Consider the following 19,448-nt stretch of genomic DNA (forward strand, 5'->3'; position numbering starts at 1 on the left):
ACAGTTACAGAGGACTACCCAAATGATGCAGGGTGCTAATGTGCTGTAACTGCCTGACATGCATTCTCAATAGCTCTCAGCGCAGCATAGACTACACCAGCTATCTGTGCTGTAGAATTATATACTGTACATGCTGTCCTGTATCACTGATACAGAAGTGCTGTTAGTGACATTATTTACTTGGAATTGAAGACACAGTGACAGCAATGAAGAGGACGAAGGAATCACCTGACATAGAACCATCTGAGTCGCCATCATCTGAGAATGAGACAGAGTATGTACTGATGGTACTGATAGATCTCTCCTGTGTATCTGTTGACTTTCTGTTCCCGATCTTCCTTGCTCCAAGACAGGAATAGCAGATTTAGATTTAAATCTTTTAAAAGATGTTTCAGGTGTCTAATGGTAGGGCAGAGTGGATGGATAGACCTCTGTTACATGCAGTATTGCAGTGCCACCTGTGTTCTTTTTTTTCTTTTTTTTAACGTAATGTTTGAGCCTTTCAACAGAAGGAAACATTTGCCATTGTGGAGGGTTAATGGAACTCCTGGTGTGAATGTTAAGTTGGTTGTGTGTGGACATATGTTTGTGGCATATATTTGTGTCAGTCAACAAATGATTGCACGTATACATTTACAGTCTGCTCATAGAATGTTATCGAACATTCCATACAGGTTGTACATACAAATTTGTATGTAGCCAATAGTCTGTAGAATGTATTTTTAATTAAGTTTTTAGCACTTGTTCAGTGACTCTCTGTGAATAGTTTTTGTTTGATTTTTGGATTATCATAGGTTCAGTTTCACTTCGTCTGATATGGATTTGCGTTGTCACTGCCTGCGATAGAACTGCCATACTCATAGCACCCACCACAGATCAGAACTAACTGCAGCATGATATTGTTGGTGTTGCAATCTTAATGAAACATTTTGTTAAAAGTTGTTTCCAATTGTCACATGTTACTGTTAACTTGTTTCCCCCAGCATCTTACAGACATGTAAGTTATGTCATTTGGTTAACTTTGTAAGTGTACATTGTAGTGTAAGAATACATTTGTAGTATCAATTTTGTTGCACTTTTGATGTCCTTGTGAGCAAGGGCTGATCATGCACTCTGGCTGATGGCTTGTACTTTTCTCCTTTACTTTTGGATTTGTGAAAACATTCAAAACTATCAATATGAGCAAAAAATTAGATTTTGAAAGAATTCTTTTAAAGCCAATGTTGATGTCTTCATGTATTTTCTTGTCTACAGCCTCTTCTCCTCCTCCTATCTCCAGTGTGGAGAATTATTTCCCCCGCTGCGCAAAGTCAGCAGGATGAATTCCCCATAGGGCAGGCCTTGCAACTGCATGTGAAGGCCCGTGAGCCCAACTATCCAAACTCCACAGCCAAGAGGTTACCAGTACCTGACGACAAAGTCCCATGGACAGTCAACTGGCCAGAATACAGTCCAGTTCGCTACACAAATGACCATGTCAAAGCTGGTCCTGTGTGGGCAGATCCAGACATCAGGTGAGTTTCTGAATCAAAGGTGAAAGTTAACGCTAAGAATAAAAGGGAAAATGGTGTGATGTCTAATTCACCAGAAATGTGTGCTTTTGGAAATAAAATGGGGGGGGGGGTGGCTGCTACATATAGAAATATTGCCTACTGTAGCTTTAGCCAGATTGAACCTCTGGTTTTATTTTACAAATATGGTTGATGACTGTGACAGTGATATGTTTTTGTGATGTTGATATGCAACACATCGCTCATAATTGACATAGTGACTTTGTGGATTTTACAGAGCTGTTTACATCAATATGATATCTGTTACATTACACAGAATTCCAATAAGTTTGACCAAAATTAAAACTTGAAATAAACAGGAGTTTGCTGATGATAAACACCTGAGAGAATACTGCACTTGGTTGTATGCAAAGTCCTGCACTTCATTTTGTCCCTATTACAACCACCAGCTCTGTCATTCTCATTATGTAAGATGATATGAAGTGAGGAAATCGGATGTCTCATTCTGTTGCTGTATTCATTCGTATTTTGTTTTTAAGGCAAAAATCAGCACCAATTCTGAAATTCAACTGTACAGATGGCAAAGTGAATCGACGTAGCTACGTAGGAAACTATGACTGTGCGGATGGTATACCAAGGTAAGAAAGCTTTTCAATGTTGAACTCTTTCCCCAACTATTCAGCTTTTTATTTGTACTCACACATTGTATGTAGCTTCAGTTTGCAATGTATGTTAGTACTGTAAAAGTGGATATTTTCGCGCGACTAATTTTTAGCGCTTGGCCACGTAAGAAGAGTTTTGCATGTTTTTAATTCCGCGGAATCAAGACATCAACAACTGGGACATGTGGCATGCAAAAACATTTGCGTGCTTTTATTTCCACGCTAGCTTGCAGTTGCACGAAATGCGCGAAAATTTCAACACCGCGAAAATTTCCACTTTCACAGAATTATGTGAATGTTACACAGACAAGACAGAATATCCTTCAGAAATTTGTATACAATGTAGTTGTTCAAGTTGACTAAAGCAGTATCCCAAAGGTAAAACAGTGTCCCAAAAGGTAAAGGTAATCATAATGGGGCTCTTTTTAGGCCGGAATGTCCAAAGTTGTTCATCCCTCTGCATTTGATCTGCTATGTGCTAACTCTAGAAGGAACCTCAATTTAAAGCAGTGCAAGATAATTTCTTAATAGAATATTAGTAGAGAATAGGAACAAACATGTCAAAGATCTAATCTGTATCGACTTATGAGACAATCTTTGTTTAAGTGCTGTGTCACTGGGTTTCTTGTGTATGATGACGTGTGACACATTTCAGTCGAAGTGGGACATACCTCCAAATACAGGGAAGTTTGTAGTGTGGCATGCAGTTGTCTTCTTTTACGATATAATGAGAAATTTCAGTATGATGTGTTATGAATATGTGTTATTTCTTCTTGTGGTCTCTTGAAAATCTAGGAATCCCTGTGGAAGGACGGGTATGGAGGACAGGGGGCTGCTTGGCAAGTGGGGCCCAAATCATGCAGCTGATCCAATTGTCACCAGGTAAGACTCAATCCTTCTTATGGATTCTCTTTCTTCCTGTGCATAGCATTGTGTAGAGCAGGTCATTTATGGAGCAACACTACAGACACTCACTCTTGTACATGAGAGATTGTATGATTAAAGCTCCTATTAAAGTAATTCATTCATTTTGTGTGGAGTGTACCTAATGCACAATGTTGCCATTCTCTTTAAAGGGGAAGGCTAGTAACTGATCAGTGGGAATCAGTGGAAATGCTGGGAGATGATTGTTCCAATCCTTATGGGATTCATTCAAGAGTTCATTGTATATCTATTGTTGTGTGAAAATGATTTGCTTCAGAATGGTCTCATATTCAAGTAATGTGCAGTTTAATGCTTCCAGGTTAGCGTCCCTGGTCAGTGACGGAGCATTAATCTGCACATTACTTGAATATGAGACCGTTTTGAAGCAAATCATTTTCACACAACAATAGATATACAATGAACTCTTGAATGAATCCCATAAGGATTGGAACAATCATCTCCCAGCATTTCCACTGATTCCCACTGATCAGTTACTAGCCTTCTCCTTTAATAAGATGAATTTTACTGCTCTGTTGCATTAGGTATGTCAGCTGTGAGAAGCTCCCTAGAAATAAAATAAAAAATGGGGGGGGGGGGGGGAATCCCTGGATGAATTGTGTTCAGAATTTTCTGTCCACTTCATAGACCCAATTTTTGTTCTGACGTGGTGAGAATGTATCAATAGTTACATGGTGTATTTCATGTAATGCAGTGTGTGAATCAAACAGTGAAGATCCTTTTTGCATGATAGAAAAATTACTCTATCAAGTGTACTCTATCAGGTTTGGCTACCTGTGATAAAAGAGTTGTGTGTACTTTCATGGTTTATAGTGAATGTTCACTATTCATTTTCAACTATTTGTTTGTCACTGCTGTTTACTGTAAAAATTGAAATTTTCACTTGGATTTATTTTTCCCTGCTCAGTCAAGTAAGATAAAGTGTTTATGTTTGTAATCTTGCTTACAGTTGACACATCACTTGTTAGAATATAAATACACATGAACAAAAAAAAGTAAAAATGAAATATGAATTGCATCTTTTTCTTTTCATGGTTGTATGCATGAAATGCATGAAAATGTTCACACTGAGAAATATTACACATTTACCGATACCTTGGTATCTTATGGCACTGTCTACTCATCAGCACTGCTGTCAGTGTCCTGATTCCTGCAAAATATTAGTGTGTAACAAGTGTAGTGTGCACTGATAGTAGTACAGGCTGTTTGTTGTGTCTTGATTTCAACTTTTAAGCTGGATTGACTGATTTGCCAGCTTCACTGCAAGAGGGCCACTTCATTTTTATATCGGAGATTAAAAGTAATTGCCCTGTGGGGTGTAGCATAAGCTATCATAGTCTTTACTGATTCCACATTAATCTGGTAGATCGGGGCCAGGAACGAATATGGGGCCAGTTTCTACAATTTGATCCTCATGTATGGTCGAATGTTCTACATACTTGGTAGGTATTTTTACCAGTGTGAAAATGGACAACATGCTCCCCTCCCCCAAGTTTGCTATGTTATTTAGAGGCAATACTTCTGGAAGGTAAACTTGCATTACTCAGGTGAGCGCGGGACTCCTGGGTCTCTTGTTTGGGTTCAGCTAACCAATGTAGAGTGTGTGACTGCCCATTGTGTTTTAGCCTTGAGAAGTTGTCATAGCACTATAGGATTATCAAAATGTTGGTCTTTGTGCAGGGCTCGTATCTCACACAGTTGTGCTCACACTGGGTTATTGTATGATATTTCCTTTTATTAAAGCGATTTGATATTTCCTGTTAGCTTTACTAAGTGGTGACGTGCAAATTATGGCAGATTAAGAAAAGATATAGGGTTGCCCGTCATCAGTGTATTGTGACTACATTTATGATTTTGAACAGTGAATCATTATCATTTTCATACATTAAGTAAAGACACTACTCTTTTCTTTTCTTTTTTTTTTGGGGGGGGGGGGGGGTCTGTATAGTGATTGTGCTCAGCCATGTGCAAGAAAAATATCATGGTTTTATCAGCCATTCAAGCTTCAGTATTTTCTCTTTTAAATGATAAATATACCCACAAGTTAAAGGTGTTGGAATAAATCAGTGAAATGTAATCAAAGGACAACTTCAATTTACGTAAAAATCAAACAAATGGTAACTGAAGTTATGAGAGAAAGATAGCAGCAATTAATGTGTTTTAGCAGCATATGTTGCAGTCATTTATTTTGTACACACACACACACACACAAACACACACACATACACAAACCAATATATGATTTTTATTTCTCTCGACTTTGCATGTTGAAATTGACTTAATCTGTGCATCTCGTGTGTGGCAGTCTGTAGTATGTGTTTGTGAAGGAACGTAATCGTGTCCAGCAAGATGCCTCTTCCATCTTAGTGTCCTCCACACTCTTGTCGCTTGAATCAATTCGCAATCATTTCCCCTGGAAGAGTCAGCCAGAATCCAAGACATGTTTTTCAGTCACCTGTGTCTAACATACTGTCTGTAGAAGAATATCTGCCACATTTATTAATGTGAATTGTTTATATCTCATATTGAATATGAAATCAGGTGGAAAAGAGATTCCTCAGGCAAGAAAGCACTCCACCCAACCTCAGGGAAACCGATTTTGCAGTTCATCTCAATACAGCGGAAAGACTCTGGAGAATGGGCTATACAGGGGTATGATACAAGATCATTATTAGCCATGCCATGCATTAAGTAGTACTACAGCATTTGAATTGGCTGGAGGGCATTTGTTCAAAATTTGATGGGAAATGATATTCTTTGTTTTATGTGTCATATTTGAGCTCACAAAGCTCTTTCATTTCATGAAGTCAGCATGAATGCATAAAGTGGAAGTGGGGACACACAATCAGCTTTTGTGATTTTCTGTGCATAATTTTAATGGTACTGATGATGGTTAAAATAAAAGATGGTAATAGTCATCATCATAATCATTAAAATATTTGATAATATTAACATGGTATCTACTCCTGGTCAGTAAAGATCAAGATTTGACACTTTCAGAATCCTTGGTCATCTAACCATAACCCTGCTCCGTTGTATGGACTTTAAAATCATGACAAAAGATTATCCCACCCCTGAACCCTTATCTTTACCCCTTTCCCCTCAAAAGAGTGATTGGGGGGGGGGGGGGGGGGGGGAGGGACGAGGAGGAGGGAGGAGGGGCAGGGGGAAGCCAAGAATACTCAGTAATAATGAATTATCTGAGGTTTGTGCATACATGTATGACAATTAGAAGGTTACAGTTGTATCTGTTATAATGTTGCAAATTATGATAAATGTCAATGCCCATGACAAAATATTTTAAATATTATCCTTGCATTATGAAATTAGTTTGTAGGTGTGTATTCATTTATAATATATTTGCATCTGAACTCACATGCAACCAAATGTTTCTGTCAGGTTTATTGAAAATTTATGTTATTAAAGGGCACTCACAGCTAAATGCATATTTATGTACTTAAGTACATTGTACATTTTGATTTTTGAATCTGTATGCAATCAACACCTATTTCAAAGGTCTGATTGCAAGAATTAAGAACAGCCATTAAGAGTCACATGAGTAATAGATACTTTTCATATTTGCCCAATTTGTCACTTTAAGGATGCTCAGTTATGTATAAAATCTCAATATCAGTAACTGATGAATGGATGTAAAGTGACTGCACAGTATACATGTAGATGGGTCATGCCACTCTTCAGAGTTACTGAGAATAAAAAGTTGATAGAAAGTAAATATTGTCAGGGGTCCATGATAGAATCAATCAGACTTGGAGGCAGACATGGATATCTTGCTGTTTGTCCGTGTAGGGTATGGTGGACGCAGGTGAAAAAGTCTCCCAAACCTTGAAGCGAGAGTTTGGTGAGGAGGCAATGAATTCTCTGTCACTACCAGCCAAGGAGTGCCAGGCTGTGCAGAAGGCTGTCGCTAATCTATTCAAGCATGGTGTTGAGGTAAGAGCATGTGTGAGAGAGTAGTAACATCCTTTTCAAAAGTGATGTCTTGTGATGTCATACATGCATGTACCTAGGGTCCTTGTTTAATCTGTGGAAAATGATGATGATGATGCAGGCAGGTTGTGTGTTGGAAATGAGAAATGACGAATTATCGAGGTTGGTCATGAGAAAGAAAATATGGGCTTGCTTTATTCTCTCTGTTTGCTTCCTTCTTTGAAATCCAAGCTTATAAAAACCAGGCTAACTTTATCTGTTTGTTTAATACTGTGTAAGCTGTTATTTTCGCAAGGGTTTATTTTTCACGAATTTCGCGAATCACTATTGGATCGTAAATTCAACAACACCCAAAAATGTTGCCATACGCTATGGTAGCAATGCATTTATGATAGCTTTGATGTTGATTCGCGAAAACAACATCTCGTGAAAATGTCTGTGACCTCCTAATTCACGAAAATATCTGTCCGCAAAAATAACAGCTTATACAGTAGTCGGCTTTCACTGTACCTGTAAAGTGTGTGTGTGTGTGTGTGTGTGTGTGTGTGTGTGTGTGTATGTGTTTGTTTGTTTGTGTGTGTTCTTTTAAATTGCTTCAGCTGGGAACATTGTTGAGTTTAGTTCCGGGTAACTGAGGAGACATTTCACACCAGGAAATGCCCTGCCTCTTCGTTCAGAGTAGTTAAAACATGAAAAAGTGCCTTCATATGACCTTAGGGGCTTACATTGGATGCACACGCACCCGCCTGTTGTTGTGTATGCACCAATACTCTTCATGAGGCCATGACTTTTTGCTAACTAAAATTAGTTAAAATGTTAAATTTGATGGTGTTCCGTTTCTGAAGTCAATTTATTCCCCCCCCCCCCCCCCCCCCCCGGAGAAAATGTTTTAAAGAAACAAATGAATAAGCCCAGTTACCTTCATCAAACTATCATATCAGGGATCAATTTCCTCTCAGAGAGGAAGGATGTGCGATACCCTTGTAACTTTGTGATGTACAAGGTGATATACTAAGTGAAGTACAAGGTGACGTACAATTCATGGGAAGAAATACTGCATATGCCATATATACGCAATTTTTTTTTTTTTTCATTTTTGCAAATTTAGCAAGGCAGGTGCTATTGGTGAATTTAACAACATGCAGAAACATTAACTCTGATCTTTACATTAATGTGATGTGAACGCACATGTCTCTCCATTCATTTCAATACTCTCCTCCCCGAAGGCAAATTTAAGCGCTTGCGAAATTGTTGGGAGGTCCAGATTCGCAAAAAAAAATAATAATAATAATACATAAATTAAACTTAAGTAGTTGTATACAGTGTGTCTTTCAGATCTATGTGATATTGGTGGTGCTTCCTGTACATAGCAAAAGAGGAGTGTTATAAATCAAAGGGAGTACATTTAGTCTCTTTTATCATGAATGCCACGATAGCTTTTCCTCCAAATCTGATATCAGCCATTACAGTAGGCCCCATAAAATGTTTTCATAAGACAATGCACTCACTGCTCATTTCTAACTATATAACAAAATATCTGGAAAGGAGATAAGTAAAACTTGTAAGCAATATATATGTAAAGTGCTAACAATACAGAAGATATTGAATGAGAACACAATTGTAACAAAGTTTGAAATCATGAGATTTCTCTCCTCCATATCATTTTCTGTTGGTGTTGATGAAATTATCTCATTCCTTGTATTATGAGAAATGTTGAGGTCGTAAGGGACAAGACATTGACTCAGTATTAACAAAGTTGATAAAGTCAAGAATTGCTGGGCATTTCTGAATAGTTGCCCTTCACTACATCTATTAAAGAAATGTTTGTGGCATAGTGGAAGGTCTCATGGTAAGGATATTGCTTGAGCTTCATTTTCATTGCATGTTGTTCAGTGGGATGATTATGTGCTCACAAATATGGTTGGCATTACCAGTAAAGATAAGTAATGAGTAATGTCTCTTGGGACAACAGGCAGCTCACATTACTCACAGTATGTTCCCTGCTAAAGTGTTATACACTCCAACAGTATGATATGAAGTATAACAGGGTTCCTTTGGTCATGGAAAACCTGAAAAGTCCTGGAATTTCGAAAATATTTTCCTGGAAAAGTCATGGAAATGCAGAATTATAAATGTATCACAGAAAAGTAATGGAAATTTATTAATATCTATTTTGCCTTAAGTGATCTCCCTTTTTTCTAAGGAAAACATTTCATCAAATAAAATCAGACCAACTCGCCAGCCACAGACAAGTGTTGGTGTAGTATACACACTGACGCTTTATGTGGACACTATTTATCTAGTAGTAATTTCCAATTATTCAGCACTAACCACTTAGGTTTTCATGAAGTTATTTTCCAAAAAATAGGGTCCCAGATTTCTAAAATTTTTACTTGGAAAAGTCATAGAAAAGTCATGGAATTCATTTTTGTAAAAGGTGCAGGAACCCTGGTATGTACAATGACTGTTGTACACATCATTGCAACATATTTAACACACACGCACACACATATACATATGCAAACAATATGCCAAGGCTGCACGCTAACCCATTTTTTCTACTGGTCCATTCCAGACAAAGTTACTGGTCCGACAGTGTTTTTTACTGGTCAAGGACTGTCGGACCAGTGCCAGTGTGCAGCATTGAATATGCACTCTTGTTATTCAGCCTACCCTGCCACTAGCATGCATATCCCAGAATGAAAAATCTGGCTGGAACATATTTGTATGCCAGGACTGCATATCACTATACAGTTGCCAGTAGCATTGCACAATTGATAGTGAAGCAGTGGATGTGTGTATGTTATGAGAATTGGGCTGTGGTTTATTGTACAGAGAGAATAATTATGTTTGTATTTTCCATACATTGACATAAGTGGCGCACATACGTTTGCATACCTCATGGCATTAACCTGACAAAAGTGTTCATAACTTCCATGTTTTTTAACAAAACTTCATATTTGTTATAACTACAAAGCTCAGAAAATACAGAATTGTATTAATTCCTAACATTTCGCAGTTATGAGCTGCTTCCCCCATGATTTTTTATAACATTGTTCTAACAAAAGCAGTGATAAATCATTTTGCTTGGACAGTTAATTTGCTCTTCTTGGCCTTCTGCTTATTCCTGTCTAAAATTAAGAGATGAGGCCATTCCTTCTTAGGTGGCTGTACCAAATATTTTACCTTCTCTAGTGCTTTTACCTGCTTGTCATACATGTAGTTCAATTACCCTCTTTCTTTCTGAAACAGATGCATTTTCCCCTTGTTTCTTGCCATCTTGACCATCCAGCAGGTCAACACTGAAAATTCCAATCCTTCAAGAGCAACAAATTTTTAGTCCGAATAAAACAGCTGTAAATCCATGAAAAGTTCTTGAAAATTCGGCAAATTTTCACATGTTGGAAGTAATAGTCTATAATTTCAGACTGGTTGGACCTGTAGCTACCAAGAGAGAGCAGCATTGTATAATGAGGAGGGTATGAATACTGTGCGCATCACCCTATATGGTAAACTGTGCACTTGTTGTTTGCCATATGTATATCAATTATGCCCACAATGAAATCCATGTACAGTATGAATTACTTTACATGGTTACAATTAACCATGGGTAAATAGGACTGTTGTTATCAACGTGATAAATACTGTTGCTTTGATTGTCTACTATTTCTGTCTGTTCTATTTGGTAGGTGTACAGAGGTTATGTGGATGATCCCCGCAACACAGACAATGCCTGGATGGAGACTATGGCTGTCAACTTCCACGATGATCAGGGTACGAGTGTTGGCAAGTTTTGTCTCCATGCTGGTGATGATGCTGCCAATGTCCAGTGGCACGATGTTGGGTCCGACATCAAGCTTTACGCAAGCCATTCTTCTTTCATAGAGAAGGTTGCATCACGACTTGGAGCCCACTGGTAGATAACTCAACTGTTGTAGGCCAGCATGAGGAATGATAGCTTCCTCATCTGTCCCATCTTCAGCCTCATGAACAAGATGAAATGAAATCTCCATACCATGTTTGCTACTTACAAACTAACTAGGCAACAAGCAATCCATCTATCCAGGCAGCTTGTAGATCACTACAAAGTCTCTGGGAAAAAGAGGCATAGGGCTGCTGTGTGTATGTAAGACAAGTTTTCCAGTATTAATGCCCTTCGTATGTACAGTATGCTTGTCCTGTGGTGAATTAACTGGGTGTAGACAGCAGCATGATCCCTATGATGAAGGACTAAACAGGGAGCACAAGACAATAAAGCACTGAACCAAACAACACAATGATTGTGGACTCTGTTTTTGTGGGACATCACACAATTGTGATCTCGTAATGCAACATACCATTTTAGGAAGAGGATATGCCCCGTACTGTATCTGTAGTACTTAACAAGTTTCTGACATTAGTATTGTAATCCTACCAGAAGGTACATGCTTTTGTGTCATATCCCTTCCTCTTGTCTTCTACAAGATGTCTTTGGTCAAAAGGAACTATATCTGTTGCTAATGGAGAATCCTTGCTCGAATATTCATTTTTGAATGTTTCTTTACAAACAGGTATGTACACTAGATTTGGTACAGTAATGGATTGAAACATCATTATGGAAGATAGCATACCAGCAAAATTGTAAAAAAGCATCAAGTAAAATAACATCATGGACATTGGTTAAAGTTATTGCAAGATGAACATGTTGTTTATTTTCTCACACTTTTTTCCTCTGTCTATGCCTTTTTTGTTTCAATAGATTTGTCCAAAAGCATTTGAGAGAACAAAAGTTTCCTCGGAAATTTAGGATAGCTAGTTAGATTTATCGTTGTGTCCTGGACCTGTCTGAAATCTGTGAAGGCTTCCGTGGTGGTAGAACGTTGGGTGAATGGTGCACCACATACTCTTTCTAGGGTATGTGTTTGGCCCTTTTCAGGGCCAAACACATACCAAACACATACTAAAAGAACAGGTAATGGAGAAAAAGTGAATATATCTCCACTAGCGTATATGTGCATACACACAATTCCTTGGAGACTCCATAACTAGAGAAATCTAGAGAATGATATGCATTTATTTTGGAGAAAAACAAGTGCCAAATACAGCTGATCATTCCAGTCAAAGAACAGTATCTTGGAACTTGTCATAGTTTATGTTTTATGCTTCCAAAATTGATTTGGCTGAAAGCACTATGTATTCAGGTTGCTTGGTAATCTACATGATCAGCCATCTGTCTTTATTTCATAAAATAGAGGTCAAAGTGTGATTGATGACAGGGCAGTTTACTGTTAGATTTGAAATGGAAAACAATCAACTAGAATGTTTTTCCAGGTCTGGAAAAGGCATGATTACTGATTTTCTTAGATGTTGCTCCATTATGATTCCCACTGATCAGCTGTTTTCATATGAATGCAGTAGTGTATGTATTTAGTGTCACACCCCAGGTTTACATGACATAGCTTGAATTGTTGTGAAACTTTAAAATATGATTGAATGTCTAGGAAAAGTCACAAGATATCCTTTTGGAGAAGGTGCAGGAACCCTGTACATATGAACATGAGGAAGCATTGAAATGATTTTATGTCTGTTTTTGTAGTGTTTGTATGAATTCAAACAGGTCTACCACACACAAAGCAAAGATAGGTGTCATATGAATTCTTGTACTGCACTAGTAGGACAGATTTTGACATTACTTGTATGTCGACTTGTGGTAAACCCTGGCTTCATGCTGAATTGTCCGAGACTGAAGGTCACGATACATGAGTGTCTCGTGAAATTGATGACTATCGGCTCACCTTGGGTATAACATTTAGTTTATAGCTGCAAAATGGTAGTAGTGACATGACTTGCTGGCACATGGGGATGAAATTGACAGACTGACACACACACACAAAAACAATGCATGTTAATGCACAGCCTTATCCCATTTTCAAATTCTGTTTTCGTTGGTGTTTTTTTTCAGTGTATTGGAAACAGTTATTTTATAGTGTGTGATTATTGCTTTTGCATTCCGATTATATAGTGAGAGTCATCATATATAGACTTGAAATTTTTAAATTTAAATGCTGAAAAGACCAACAAGCAAAGTTTATATATGAACTAAGAAGTGAGTAATGAATGAAGGAACATAACTTGTGATTTTGGATGTATGTGCAAGTATTTTGTGAGAGAAATAGGATCCTGTTACTTTCATGTTCAGCATTTTCTCTGTTATCAGGATGTTAGCATTTATAAATACAATGCATTTACATTAAACTACTCATGTACACTGAATTTGATTGCATACTACATTTGATTGCATACTATGTACAACAATCCGCTTGTACAGTATAAGTGTGGAGACGGGCTTCAGCTGTCATTTGGAGTGGTGATGTTAGCAGTTGGCTGGGTGAGGAATATGAGAATTTTTGTAGGTGCTTTCAACCCTGACTTCCTTCAAAATGCAGTGAAGTATTTTGGGATCTCAATTGCTGTTTGAACCATTCCTTTTATATCTTACGTCTTTGATTGGAGGTGAAAGTTAAAAATATTATACCTATTGGTATGTAGTATGATTAACCTGATATATGTAGGACATTTACACTGACACTATACATAACGGTCATGTGAATGTGTTCATTGATTGGCAGTACTGTGACCACTGATCATGGGTGAATACTGTGAATGAGTAAGTCAAATTCTGTACTTGTATAGCTTGCTCAGCAATGCAGTCGCTAGGTGTTGTGTATCTTTGTTCTTTGCTGTGAATGTAGTTTTTTATATTACACATTTCAGACAATGTAATTTAATCAGATTTGTTGGTGGTATTTGATATTTTAAGATACTGAGTGTATGGAATTAAGACACACGATAAGCAGTTGTATGCTTCCTTAATGGTCGTGTACCTATCAAATCTTTGGTTTCCCTGTAGTTAGATGCACATTGATTTCTCTTCAAATGTATTTACCTTGACATCACTGGGTAATAAGTGATCAATTTGACTGTGTTTTAAATCTTTTTTTTTTTCTCATCTTCCCGTGTCCTGCCAAGCTTTGCTAAAACTATCTGTGAGATCATCCTTTCCTCTTCTCCTTTCCCTGTGGCTTAGTATGATCCTGTGACATTAGAATATCATTCTATGTTCTTTTCTATGTTTAAGTGTACCTCTTCACAACAGCATATGACAAATTTATGATGCAAAGTCATGTTCCAACTTTTTAAAGTTGACTGGTTAGTTCTATGCCAGAAATGTTGTTGTATTATCAGGAAAAAGGAGACTTTATGGGATGATATTGTATGTAGACCAGCGGTGCTGCTGTATAGCAAGTGTCTGTCATCATGGAAAGGTATATGACAGTTGGCATCACTGTGCTGTGTGCTGAGAATGTCATAGGAGGGAATGGATGATCTTAATAGTTTTTAGGTGGGCTTTTCAGGGTGCAAAACATTGATAGGGGTATATTTGACACTCATTTACATTGCTTTCTAAAAAAAGAAAACAAAATATGAAATGCAAATCAGGATACTTCAAGAGTAGATGATATACTTTTGCATGACCATGAACTCTGAAGAAAATGCAGTCCACCTGGTTACTGACAACAACAAAAAAATGTTGAAGAGGCATACACTTTGTTTATGTGCATAGAATCATTAGATAAGTGTGTTATGGTTACATGTTTCATTATCTAGGCACAGCAACATAAACATAGCACGCTATAGTCTATTATCTCCTATGACTCAGCTCTAAGTTGTTAATATGTTTAAGAGTTAGTCACTAGTTTTTATATTATTGAGCCTTGCAATTCAGAGATTTAATGATGTCATCAAGAAATATATATCCAAGCAAGTATTCAGTGTTCTTTTTTTATATATCATATTGAGTTATATCAAGAAAACCTTTCTGTTCTCCTGTTCTCAAGAAACTTAGAGAGGGCTGTCCTGTACCCAAAGTGGAGATCAGGCACTATGTTTGCAATTTGGTCACATCAATTTTGATGTCTTCTAGAATTAAACAAGTGGATTCAGTACCAGTAATGCATGTATTTGGTCTGCCTAAGACAAAGATTGTAAAGGTGGAGAGGAAGAAATGCTTTTCTCCTTTTTTTTTTTTTCAGAAACAGCATACATATGTTGTTACAGTTGACCCAAATACATGTACATCAGAGTTAGTATGAGTATCTAAAGAGAAAAATTTGACCACCAAAGTCACTTTGCATCACACATCATTGGCTTGGGAAATCATTCCTGCCACTAATGGGCAGTGAACTCACATTAAGTCCAGCTGATGATAGATTCATGGCGTTATCAAGTGCCAATAGTTCTAGTTATGAGAGGATATGAAAATTGAGTTTATATGTGATATCTTTTTTTTTACACATTCTATGATATAAGAATCTTTTGTACTTGTATATATTTGAAATTTGTACATTCTACTGTAAGGATTGTATATAAGTACGAGCAGTACACAAGAACATGGGTGGACACCACCGCAGGAAAAAGAAAAGTTTTTTTAAAAATGTAAGTGTTGACTGTATGTGTGGGTATATATTCGTGTGAACACTCCTGGGTTATTTAGAAGCTTCCAGAAGTGAATGTTTTCTGTGTAAAAATATACTTGCATTTTAGTTCATGTGGAACTTGGTCTAAACTCATCAGCTTGTATGTCATATCATCTTGAATGTCTTTACTCCATTCTGCCAAGTGTTTGTTGATATGTGATGGGCTTTTCTCCCAGAGCTCAGTGTGATGGTGAATACTAAGTTTTATCATCTTTGCTCTGTTTTAAAGGGGAAGGCTAGTAACTGATCAGTGGGAATCAGTGGAAATGCTGGGAGATGATTGTTCCAATCCTAATGGGATTCATTCAAGAGTTCATTGTATATCTATTGTTGTGTGAGAATGATTTGCTTCAGAACGGTCTCACATTCAAGTAATGTGCAGATTAATGCTCCGTCACTGACCAGGGACGCTAACCTGGAAGCATTAAACTGCACATTACTTGAATATGAGACCATTCTGAAGCAAATCATTTTCACACAACAATAGATATACAATGAACTCTTGAATGAATCCCATAAGGATTGGAACAATCATCTCCCAGCATTTCCACTGATTCCCAGTGATCAGTTACTAGCCTTCCCCTTTAAGCAAAGAAAGAAGGATAAGATAAATTGTATTCCCTTTGCTGGCCATATCATGACCATTGTGAATACATTGAGCAATGCATTGTACAATGTGCAAGTCTTCACTGATGGTATTTATCTCCTCATTAGCTGCAGATTTTAATGAGCAACTTGACAAATTACCAAAGTCTTGGTTATCGTTATATGCATTTGCTTTTCCAGGATTTAGATTCCCCAATAATTTGAAAATCAGGGTAATAGATTCACAGCGTTGGATAGATACAGATTGTATCAAATTGTGGTAGCACAAAGATTTAAGGAACAATCTAACATGAAGATATTCAACTCACTGTCATAATCACAACTGTGAGCTTACCTGCATAGAAATCCTAATGCTTTTTTAAGGGGGTGTAGCACTTTAAAGTTTTGTATGGTTTTATAGGAATAGACTAAATCAAGGATTTCTTGAATTTGAAAAGGAAACACATCATTTGTCCCCATGTGTATGTGATAACTTGATACATATAGGAGTGTCATAAATAATGTCCTCTAAGGACATATTTAATCTGTGAAATGGTACTGTATAAACTAAACAAAATTGTGTTACTCAAAGGGAACGTCATGACCGTTTGACAAGCACATACTATACAGATAGCCAGCCCATTGAAGAGATGATGTTTAGTTACTGAATGATAGAAAGGTCATAACTGCAAGTATTTATTTGCAGTTACACTAATCTATTACTTGTGTTTCACTCCATGTATGGAGTATGAATTTCTACTGGGGGTACACTCCTGCAGTATTGTGAGTAAGAATACAAACGTTGCTTCACATATAAATTTGATTAATCATCTTCATACATCCATTGTCATACTTCAGGTGTAAAATGCTGTCACACTTAAATGTTGTGTGAAAATCTGACAACTAGATATCAACTGTCTGTGATACCATACTGTTATGGTGTTCATAGTGTGTTCAGTAATATTATTGCTTTCACCATTGTCTAGGGCCATGTTCAAATATAGACATACTGTATATGTAGTGTGAGCTAATCCTGTCCTTTCATCAATAATAAATCATAATTATTTCTTCAACATTAAACTTTAGTCTTTGTGTTCTCATTTACAATGCTGTAGCGCGCTGTATAATGTTTTTGACAGATAATGTACAGATGACAACTTGATACTCGAGTTTACTAGGTACAAATGAATTTGACAAGACCAGAGACTCCATTTCTCCTATTTTGAGGCCTTTTTCTCGAAGTCTCTCACTTGAGTTTGAATTCTCCCACTCTAGCTGCATGTCTCCTGCTTAAGATTTAGCATTCCCCTGCCCAACATTGCTTGTGTCATACATGTATATGTTTAAAAGTAGGGCTAATATGGCACCATAGAGCATCCACAACCCCAGAGCTCCCACGGCCCTTCAACAGTGGGCTCTGGACCCCAGCCACGAGGGATGTTGAGCTTCACACTCATGATGTGCACACTATGCATACACAACATTGTACCCATGTTTGCACAATCATTGTCTCCTGTTTGCTTGAGGGTTCAGGTGGGAGAGAAAATCTCTTGTAAAGATGCTTTAGATTGGAGTTTCTGATGATATTCTTTCCTTCCTCTCTCGGTTTTGATTTTTATTTGGATACTGGGTTTTCCAAGAGGAAATGCTAATGTTTCATGCATGTCCCAGTATGTAGGCCTAAGCAAAGATGACATCAGATAAATCTAAAACTACATGCAGTGAGAAATGGTACATCCACTGTTATTTAAGGAAATGGTACAAAGTCAAATCATGATTTACAATGTTAAATCCTAGTATTTAAAACCTGCTTTGAGTACTGATATATGTGGAATGGCCTCATTTGAATTTTACCAACAAGAAAAGTTACATCCAGAATATCTATGACAGCTCATTCCATATTCTTTGGGATTGATTATTTTTTCATTCATCTTGAGCATTTTGATAATTCACAATGAAAATAGTGATGATAATTGGAATAATGGTGATGGTGATGATGATCACTATTACTACAATACCAAGGTGCTCTTATTAGTCTGTTGACTGGCTTGACAGCCACACTGCTCTATAGTGGATTAGAGGGTGTGTCACAATTTTCATTTTCATTCATTCATTCATTTCATTTCATTTATTTCCACAGGGTAGATAAAAAGACATACAAACATTACATGAACGCAACTTACATCATGCAAGATGCAATGCAATAAATATATAACACGTGGGGGAATCAACAATAGGCCATAAAGGCGTTTCAAAGGCTGATCCCTGACAATTAAAAATGGTACAATTATTAATTACTATCACAGAACAAAACATTACAGAATACATTGGACTATACAGATGACAAAACATTACAATAAACAAGTGATTAGGCAAGCAATATATAATCTAAATCATTCATGCGTGTGTCAAACGAGATTACTGAATCAAAAGAAATTGTTTATACTTTCTTTTAAATGACGAAAGACTAATGGTACTTTTAATGTTGTTATTCCACAAAAGTGGACCAGCATACCTTATAGTACGTCTAGAAGCATTGTATTTATAAAATGGAATATATAACTTATTACTTATTACTTTGCAATTGCTCATAGCTACTGTATCATTTCAGTAGCAGAATCAGAATATGTAAATATATGTGCATACTGGTATATGTGAGTGTGCGCTTGTGTTTGTATACATATAATTTATTTATTTCATTATTTATTTATATAGTAAATGTGTGTTTATGTAAGAACATTGCAAGTTTGGGACATTTTATTGACCAATAGATCAGCAGTCACTAAAAATAGTTTGTTGAAACTTAAAGGGGCTGTACAGTACTGGTTGAGGTGGGCATTCATGGTTTTAACATTTCTAAGTGAGATAATGAAAAACTTCTTATGAAATAAGAAAGAGCATGTAATTTTAAGAAGGATTCAAAGTTTATTTGATGAAAATTGGTTTTCAAATGGCTGAGATATCCAAAAAGTGATAATAATAAAAGACTGCATGCCCCAACTTTAATAGGATCTCTTTGTTTCACCTTGTTTTTGGATATCTCGGTCACTTCAAAACCGATTTTCATCAAATAAACTTTTGATACCCCTTAGAATTGCATGCTATGTGACATCTCATAGAGTGGTTTCTGAATATCTCGCAAAAATTTAAAAGCTAAATCCTCACCTCGACCAGAACTGTACACACCCTTTAAACTACATTCTGTTAGTTGAAGAAAGACCTGGGGCCCGTTTCATAAAACTTGTTATCAGTGACAACTGCCACATTTCTATGACAAATTTGCT

General features: G+C 37.0%; 1 protein-coding gene across 1 annotated transcript; it reads left to right on the forward strand.

The window, feature by feature from the left end:
• The first annotated feature begins 206 nt into the window (after window positions 1-206).
• Window positions 207-10,983, forward strand: LOC139718705 (ADP-ribose pyrophosphatase, mitochondrial-like). Its single transcript, XM_071630170.1, has 8 exons — window positions 207-287; window positions 1,255-1,514; window positions 2,051-2,149; window positions 2,969-3,055; window positions 4,023-4,026; window positions 5,657-5,767; window positions 6,923-7,066; window positions 10,753-10,983. The coding sequence occupies exons 1-8, from the start codon at window positions 207-209 to the stop codon at window positions 10,981-10,983; spliced, it is 1,017 nt and encodes a 338-aa protein (XP_071486271.1).
• Window positions 10,984-19,448: the final 8,465 nt, after the last annotated feature.

Source organism: Diadema antillarum, unplaced genomic scaffold (assembly GCF_040938485.1).
Source record: "Diadema antillarum isolate AM-2024a unplaced genomic scaffold, OU_Dant_1.0 scf00000008, whole genome shotgun sequence".
NCBI classification, from domain to species: domain Eukaryota; kingdom Metazoa; phylum Echinodermata; class Echinoidea; order Diadematoida; family Diadematidae; genus Diadema; species Diadema antillarum.

Bases quoted from the DNA above. Each gene is read 5' to 3' on its own strand.
- LOC139718705 (XM_071630170.1), top strand. From the start codon at position 207: ATGAAGAGGACGAAGGAATCACCTGACATAGAACCATCTGAGTCGCCA. The intron at 1,515-2,050 runs GTGAGTTTCTGA...TTTGTTTTTAAG, and splicing joins TGGGCAGATCCAGACATCAG to GCAAAAATCAGCACCAATTC. The intron at 5,768-6,922 runs GTATGATACAAG...TTGTCCGTGTAG, and splicing joins GGAGAATGGGCTATACAGGG to GGTATGGTGGACGCAGGTGA.